The 9,021-nt window shown below is 44.8% G+C and overlaps 1 protein-coding gene across 3 annotated transcripts in view; it reads right to left on the bottom strand.

Moving 5' to 3' along the window:
• Positions 1-76: 76 nt before the first annotated feature.
• The window catches only part of LOC112247044 (diacylglycerol lipase-alpha), a 44,385-nt gene continuing 35,440 nt past the window's right edge, over positions 77-9,021 (bottom strand). For 2 of the 3 annotated variants that reach the window (XM_024415690.2, XM_024415691.2), the window contains 2 exons: positions 4,597-4,769; positions 77-3,553 (listed from right to left, as the gene is read on the bottom strand). In XM_024415690.2, the coding sequence (XP_024271458.1) occupies positions 2,482-3,553; positions 4,597-4,769 (1,245 nt within the window). In that variant the 3' untranslated portion in view covers positions 77-2,481. Of the gene's footprint in view, positions 3,554-4,596; positions 4,770-5,870; positions 8,080-9,021 lie in introns of those variants that run through there. The other variant, XM_024415692.2, reaches the window with a different exon arrangement.

The raw sequence follows: 9,021 nt of genomic DNA, 5'->3' as shown, positions 1-9,021 counted from the left end.
TGGTAGGCATATCTAGCTCAAAATATGCAGCCTGTTGAAGATTAGCAAATAGAAATTACATTTTAAAAAGTTCCAGTAATTTTCCTTAAATTGGTTTTGCTTTATTCCATTACAGGCAGGGCAGTGAGAGGTGGCGGGGGTTAAATACATTCTCAATCTGGGACAGGAAGAAAAGAGTAGCCAACCAGGTAAACATGGACAAGACATCATTGAATTTATCATCTGTCAACACAGAAAAATGAGTAATCAATTATGTTCAATTCTGCCAATAATCAGTCATAGATCTTTCTCACTAAATAGATTCCTTTTTCCCTGCATACATTTGTACTTTTTCTATATATGTCAATATTGATATAGATTTGTAATATACCTGTTATCATAGTCATTTTCTATGTTATTCTATTTATGTAATCTTTTTTTATAAAACAAAGACAGGAAACAAGACATCTGCATTTAAATAATGACAAATAAGACACTGCTGTACATGTTATGGTGAAAAGGGAATGTGGCATCTTCCTATGGTGGTGCTGATATAGCCTACACTGGGGCGTGACCCACTGCAGCAAAGCTATTTCACACTGGTTGTTCAACACTGTGCTGGCAAAGTAGAGACTACTGTGAGAGCATGGATTTGTGTGGTGTCAAACTGTAATCTGGCCACAGAGAGGCCTGTTGAGTGCAAAGCCATTTCTAAGAGTACAGCTTCTATAGGTCACCACATTAACCCCTTCAGAATGGCTGTATTGTATCAGAGGTCACTGTAATGACCCCACTTCCTATTACAGAGTCTGTCTCGCTGCCATCACAATGGCAGCTAGTGGAGGCTGCTGAGGGGAGAACGGCTCATAATAATGGCTGGAACAGAGCAAATGGAATCAAACACATATAAACCATGTGTTTGATACCTTTACACGAATTCCGCTCCAGCTATTACCCCAATTAAGGTGGCACCAATCTCCTGTGATGTTCACACCCAGTACTTTTTCACTTGGACAGAGTTATTTTCCCACAGAGATATACCCTTATTTTGAGAGTCGGCTGAAATGCACCAGCCTTTCCCAGCAACTGAAAGCCGAACTCATAGAAAGCAAACCAAACTGTTACAAGAGTAATAATAAGGATAATAATACCATCAATAATAGTAAGAAACAGTAATATGTTTGATCCAACCAATACAACTGATATGAAATATGTTTGTAAAATGTAGTGAAAGTGGCCACTACAACCCGTACAGTTCAACCTCAATATGCTTCAGATGAACCAGTTTAAAGGGAACCAAAGACATAGAAGTCATTGACATAATTGTGTACCTCAGCAAGACCCCTTTAAGAGGAACAATCTCCTACAGTGCATCTCATGTTTTTTTTAATAGCATAATTGGCTTGGTACAAACACTTAGAGAGAGACATGTTTTGGGAGATATGTGCCATGGCAGTGGTGTTGGGATAGCTTCCTCATCCTCTCCAGGGCGTTTTAACACCGTTTGAATGGGAATAGACTGATTGACTATTAAAAGGGAGCGATACCAAAATGTATCTTCTCCCTCTCAGAGTTAAACTTGAAACCTGTATCTTTGTTTTGTCAAAGTGTACATTTTGCAGTACTTCACAAACAAACAATATCACATCTTATAAATACATTTGGCAATACATTTTTGGGCAAAAAGGGGGCAAATTGTGCATTTTGATGTGTGTGAGATGGTCTGTATGTTAGTAAGAGTTACTGACTGACAAGTGAGTTCTGTTTAAAAAAATAAATGAATACTACATTCCTCATGCTATAAAAGACAACCTAAGACCAAAAACCACATTCTTAACATTTGTCACAATCACTGTTTTAAGACGCATCAATTCTCTATGATCTACACTCCTTCTCTTCCACACTGTCATTTCCTGATAGACCTGAGAAACAAAACCATAACGTCTTCTCGCTCTCTCTCTCCTCTCTATTGTTCAGCATCTGTCTCCGTTTTTTTACTTTCCTGATATTAAAGATGAATAAGCTTTAGGCACTGATGAGGGAGGAAGGTGAGTTATGTGCCAATGAAAACCCCACCCAGTGTCTAACTCCTCCCTTTCCCTGTTCAGTTGTCTCCCATTTGATAAAGTCACGTCACTGCAGGGCTGTATGCTACCATGTGTTGATGTGAGATAGTGTGTGTTGGAATGACAGTCAGTGGTGAGGCTATTCACTCCAAAGCAGAACAGGCCCCTGGCATGCAGACAGAAATTAAAATGTATTATTACAATAGTAGTGAAAATGCTTTACACAGCTTTTGACACCTGAAAATGGAACAAGAGTTTTTCATCTCAGTCTTATTCATTATGGTCTGCCATGCCATGTCTTTGTAAGGTGCTGTAACAGCATAGCAGATTGCATTCCATCGCATGCATGTTCAGTGATACTTTAACATCAGATAGATGCAGCAACGGAATAAAGAAAGAGGAGAGAGAAAGAGTCATGGAGGGACTGAATGGGCCACTATACCATAGACGCCAGTGTGTTTTCTTCAGAGTAGGGACAGGGAGTGGAGGTTCGTAGTGAGTGAGTGGGAGGAGGTGCTCCGTCGGCGGGAGAGAGGTCATTGAGCTCACCAGAGGAAGAGAGGGGGAATGAGGGTGAGAGGGAGATGCCAGAGGAAGGGTCAGCAGATCCAGCAAAGGTACGCGGGGGCTTGGGGACCAGGTTAGGCTCCATTGTGGCCCGAGCCAGAAGCTGTGTATCGCCCCCCCTCGGTCCTTCCACTGGCCCCTCTCCCTGACCATACGACCCCCGACCGGACTCAGACTCCCCGTCAGACAACTCCAGAGGTGGTGAGCCACTGCCATCCAGCCTAAAGAGAGAGTCCAGGTACTGTGCAAACTCCAGCACTGCCTGACTAGGGTTGCCGTTGGACAGCTGGGCTGGAGGACTGGAGGGCGGCTGTGACTCTCCTGTCTCTGTTTCCCACCCTTCTGCCTCTACTCCCTCCTCCTCCCCATGGCTGATCCGTGGGTTGAGGGGAGCGTTAGGGGTGCTGCCTGGGCTGTAAATGCCAGGCATTTGATGGCAAGGGGCGGCACAAGGCTCTTTTTGTGTGAAAGGCTGACCTATGACACTCTGGGCCAGTGGTGCTGGGGAGTGGTGGCCACTATAGCGCGGGGTGGAAGGGGAAAGGCGCATGGGGTAGTCTGGGGTAGAGCCAGATCCCAGAGGAGTGAAGTAAGGTCCTGCCTCTCCCAGCTCGTGCTCTGGGGTGGCCTGGTAGAGGCAGTCGGCAGCCAGCAGCTCAGTGCGGGAGCTGAGAGAGGGGTTCTCCTCAGGGATAGGTGCATTCAGTTGGAAGGGAAGGCACCCCAGCATGGGCGAGCCCCTGAGTGCAGCTGAGGAGCGTCGGGAGTCCAGGCTGTAGAGGGACTCTGCATCTGACAGGCTCTCCATCACGGCCAAGGGGGCGTGGCGGTCCCTCAGCTCCACAGTAAGGCGCTCCCTGGCCCCCTGCAGAACCACTGACACTGGGGGAGGGGGGCACTCCGCAAAGCCATCCAGTGATATCTCAGAGCGAGCACAGGAACTGAGAGGGAAAGAGGAGTGCAAAATAAAGGGGGGGAGATTAGAGGGGAGGGAGGGTGTGGTAACAGATTCACTAAATAGAGGAACATATATGTTTTTAATTAAAAAAAAAAATGGGTCAGAGTAACAAGTGAAATTATTTAATGAAATAAAAATAGGATAGAATGGAGGCAGAAATTGTAAGGGGTCAAGTAAGAAAAAAGTAGAATACAGTAGGAATAATAAGATGGATGTGAGTAAGGGGGTATTATAGAGAGTAGAGATGATAGAGTGATAGAGGAGAGAGGTTAGAGCACAGAGGGGTAAGAGAGAGGGATAAAGGGTTAAGGTTACACTTCACAAATCACTACCAGTAGACTAGACTACTTCGGTTCTCCAGGGGCTAAACCAGAGGGGAGTGAGGGGGGAACTGTACTACCATACGTTGCCACTGATCTGGAGACCAGACTAGTGACTGTGGGTTAAAGAGCGAGGAGCGTGCATGGGAGAAAGGTAGTGGCAGAGTTAATGCTGTCATGCTTTACTTATCTGAACACATAGAAGAACAAACTTTGAAGGACTAGGTACATTCTTGCAGACTCTTGCACATATCATACATTCAACGGCCAAAATAAAGGAAACACCAATAGTGTCTTAATAGGTTGTAGGGCCAACACGAGCCAGAACAGCTTCAATGCACCTTGGCATAGATGCTGGAACTCCATTGGAGGGATGCAACAATCAATTTCATGCTCATCCACCATTCAGTGGATAGGGGTCAGAGCCATGGTAGCTAAAATGTAAAAACACCCTGCACAGCATTTTTAGACATGACCCTAAGCATGATGACATGTTAATTGCTTAATTGACTCAGGAACCACACATGTGGAAGCACCTGCTTCAATATACTTTGTATCCTTCATTTACTCAAGTGTTTCCATTATTTGGGCAGTTACCTGCACACATGCATGAGATTTTGATTATACAGTCAGTCAGTCAGCCATAAATGTTCCCAGTCTCTGCCCAGACCCTCCCAAAGCTCCACCCATATCCCAGTGGACTAACCGAACGCTGCTGTTCCTGCGGTGTTGGGTGGTTGGGGTGGGTTGTTGGGAGGCAGGAGGCGGGGCGGCTGCCATGAAGATGGTCTCTGGGTTCAGGTCCACCTCGGTTGGGCTCACCATTACCTTAGCAGCCGACAGCAGGGCTGTCTTCCCTTTGTTATAGTTCTCCAGCACCTGTCAATAACACGGTAGGAGGAGCAGTCAATTTACTGCTACCAGCAGTGTAGACATTATTGACTGATTTGGAGGCTCTGGAAGGACTGAAGGAGGGAGAGCAGTAACAGTGAACAGTAAGGAGAATTTAAGTGCTGTAGAACTGGAATTGCCTGTATATGTGACAGGTAGGCTAGTACAGGAAAAAGTGAATGTTAAGATTATTGAAAACAAGGCATTGGAGACAAGTCAATACTGTGTCAAGTGAAGGGAAGGATGAAGGTCAGAAACACTAAGTCCATCCACCCTCATTTGTTTAAGCATGGTATTTGAATACTGAACAAACCTGGATAGCACAGGCAAACACCAAACCCGAGTAGATACCAAAGTCATGCACTATACCCCTAGATACAAATCTCAGACTTTCACCTTACATGTTGCTGCACAAGTATTCCATAATATGTATGCCTACACAGATGTATATGTGGTGTGTACACCCTAAGTAGGTTACTCATCTAAACTGATGAAAAATAAAAAGGAGAGCAGAGAGAGCAGACAACAGTTACTACACACTCATGGTAATCACGTCCCCACACAGAGCACAGACAACAGTTACTACACACTCATGGTAATCACGTCACCACACAGAGCACAGACAACAGTTACTACATGGTAATCACGTCACCACACAGAGCACAGACAACACTCATCATGGTAATCACGTCACCACACAGAGCACAGACAACAGTTACTACACACTCATGGTAATCACGTCACCACACAGAGCACAGACAACAGTTACTACACACTCATGGTAATCACGTCACCACACAGAGCACAGACAACAGTTACTACACACTCATGGTAATCACGTCCCCACACAGAGAGCACAGACAACAGTTACTACACACTCATGGTAATCACGTCACCACACAGAGCACAGACAACACCACACATGGTAATCAGTCACCACACAGAGCACAGACAACAGTTACTACACACTCATGGTAATCACGTCACCACACAGATAAATATCCCCACACAGAGAGCACAGACAACAGTTATTTGTCTTTAATCACGTCACCACACAGAGAGCACAGAGTTAAAACACAAAATGTTAAAACACAAAATGAAAAAAAGCATTATTCAAAATATACAATATCATTAATAAATATGAAAACATGTGGATCACAAGCCATGCATTTTCTTAAACACATTGTGACATGGAATACAACATTACAACATGAAAATGACAAATGGCTAAAATAAATGATAATATAAATGATAATGGGAGTTAACATTGAACAAACATGCATGGTATTGGTATGAATGATATGTAACAGGAAGAGATGGACAGAGAGGGATTTGAGTAAAAACAGTCAGCTAATGATGGGCGTCAATCAGCATAGAAAAAACTAAATGAAGTACAGTACTTTTGTGGACATAATTATAGCACATACTGAGAACCAGGCGAAAGACCAATAAGGCAGCAAGCAACATGACCTTAATATTTCCATAGCAACAACAACAACAGAAAAAGGCACCTCACCAACACCCCAGCAGCACTATAGGGGACACAATCAGAAACAAAGCCACCAAGATCAAATACTGTAAAACAAATCAACCAGTAGGTGCATCTCCCACAGTGCAGAACAGTACCAGGGAAGTACTGTTCTGCCTCCATGACCAGTTATTGACTTGGACTTAAATAGGTGCTGGCACTCATTTTGAGTGCTGGTACTGTTCACATTTAGGTGCTGGAGCTAGGAAAAGGAGCACAAGCAGTAGAAAATGGGAGGTGCAGGTATTCAGCTCTGGTGAGCTCCTGCCCAAGTCAAGCACTGACCATGACTAATAGAGAAGCACGTCCTCCCTCTTTGTAACGAACCCATTGAGATATATTATTAGGTCAATTTATCTTTTGACTAATTATATCATTGAATTGAGCATAAACGAGGGCTAGCTTAGTGCTCCATCATCTCACTAATATAAAGTGAACTGGTCTGAATGGTGGGAGGTTATTTCAGGCTGGTCAATCTGTACAAGTAGTCATCACCGTCAGGTAACAGGCTACTCTAATTTAAAACCAGCCATTAGAATCTATTTGATGTGACCACACGGTCTACAGGAGCCCGGTTGCCAGTCTGTTTGTGCCATCATGCCAACTGTGGGGGAATCAGGGCACTCAGAGACACTTAGCACATCCTCCTTACTCAGGACACCTTGAGCTGCCAATTTGCAACAGCAGGAGGCCACAAGGAATAACGAGGAGGGGTTAGTGTTGGAGAAATGGGGGTAACCATGGAAACCTCACTGCATCTAGAGAAAGGCGTGTATTAGTTAGTAAGTAGGGTGTGTGGTGGTTTCTCAATCTGAACAATTTGAAGCTAAAGCAAAGAGCAAGACAGGGTTTGTAAGACTGAAGAGGCAGAGGAGGACTGTGAGCTGGAGAGGCAGAGACTAACGTTAAACCAGAAGATTTGGGATAGGTAGTGGGAGGGTGGTGGATGGTGGATTTGAAGAGTCTACTTGGGTAGATGAAGGGGTATTGGATAGTACAGGTTCAGAGGGGCTTGGTGGAAGGGTACACCTGTAAGAGGAGGGGGTCTGTCTGCCATGATTGTGGGGGAAAGGGTAGGTCTGTTTGGGGGATACTTGATGCTTGAGGGAAAGAGAATGGGTGTGACAGAGGTGTAGAGAACAAGTCTGTTTTCTGAGTAGAGGGGCCATTCGATAATTGGGAGACGGCGGGTTGGTCCATGTGGGAGACGGCGGGTTGGTTCATGTGGGAGACGGCGGGTTGGTCCATGTGGGAGACGGCGGGTTGGTCCATGTGGGAGACGGCGGGTTGGTCTATTTGTGGAGAGGTATTTGATGGTTCAGTGGGGGAAAGACTACCCATAAGAGGAGGGGTAGAGTGTGTTTGGGGAACAGATGCGGTATCTGTAAGAGGGGTAGATGGCAGCTCTATTTTGGGGGTAGAGGGACATTCTGAAAGAGAACAGGGAGAGGAAAGGTCTTTGCGGGTATCAGAAGATGTATTTGAAAGAGGAGAGAAAAAGAGTGAGTCTTTGTGGGGGTTAGAGGAGGTATCTGAAAGAGGAGAGGGAGAGAGTGAGTCTTTGTGGGGGTTAGAGGAGGTATCTGAAAGAGGAGAGGGAGAGAGTGAGTCTTTGTGGGGGTTAGAGGAGGTATCTGAAAGAGGAGAGGGAGAGGGCAGCTCTGTTTCAGAGGTTATGACCACAACAGTGCTGGCTGGTTGGCCCTCATCCTCCATCTCCATTGGCTCTGCACCTGCCTGCTCAGAACTGAGACCAAATGGTTCCAGTACCTGCAGAGACATCATAAGTATCACACAGACATACAAACACACCACTGCAGTTTCAATCACACAACACCATGCTTACACCAATACCCAACACACAGCAGACACACTCCAACACCACTGCAGTTCCATCAGAGTAACCTCAGTATAGCCTAAGCGTGGAGCAGACCAGACAGAACATCCAGCACACCATCAGTGAACAGCACCCTTCACCAGCTACAGCACAAGAAAACATGAGGTTAGTTCTAACTATTAATTGAAAACATACAAACACATTCATACATACAGTTGAAGTCGGAAGTTTACATTACACTGAGGTTGGAGTCATTAAAACTTGTTTTTCAACCTCTCCACAAATTTCTTGTTAACAAATTATAGCTTTGGCAAGTCGGTTAGGACATCTACTTTGTGCAGGACAAGTAATTTTTCCAACAATTGTTTACAGACAGATTATTTCACTGTATCACAATTCCAGTGGGTCAGAAGTGTACATACACTAAGTTGACTGTGCCTTTAAACAGCTTGGAAAATTCCAGAAAATGATGTCATGGCTTTAGAAGCTTCTGATAGCCTAATTGACATCATTCGAGTCAATTGGAGGTGTACCTGTGGATGTATTTCAAGGCCTACCTTCAAACACAGTGCCTCTTTGCTTGACATCATGGATAAATCAAATGAAATTAGCAATGACCAAGTCTGGTTCATCCTTGGGAGCAATTTCCAAACGCCTGAAGGTACTACCTTCATCTGTACAAACAATAGTACGCAAGTATAAACACCATGGGACCACACAGCTGTCACACCACTCAGGAAGGAGACGCGTTCTGTCTCCTAGAGATGAACGTACTTTGGTGCGAAAACTGCAAATCAATCCCAGAACAACAGCAAAGGACCTTGTGAAGATGCTGGAGGAAACCTGTACAAAAATATATATATCCACAGTAAAAA

The sequence above is a fragment of the Oncorhynchus tshawytscha genome, linkage group LG04, assembly GCF_018296145.1.
Source record: "Oncorhynchus tshawytscha isolate Ot180627B linkage group LG04, Otsh_v2.0, whole genome shotgun sequence".
Taxonomy (NCBI): domain Eukaryota; kingdom Metazoa; phylum Chordata; class Actinopteri; order Salmoniformes; family Salmonidae; genus Oncorhynchus; species Oncorhynchus tshawytscha.
The sequence above is the reverse complement of the archived record's forward strand: the minus strand, read 5'-3'. Positions and strand labels throughout refer to the sequence as shown.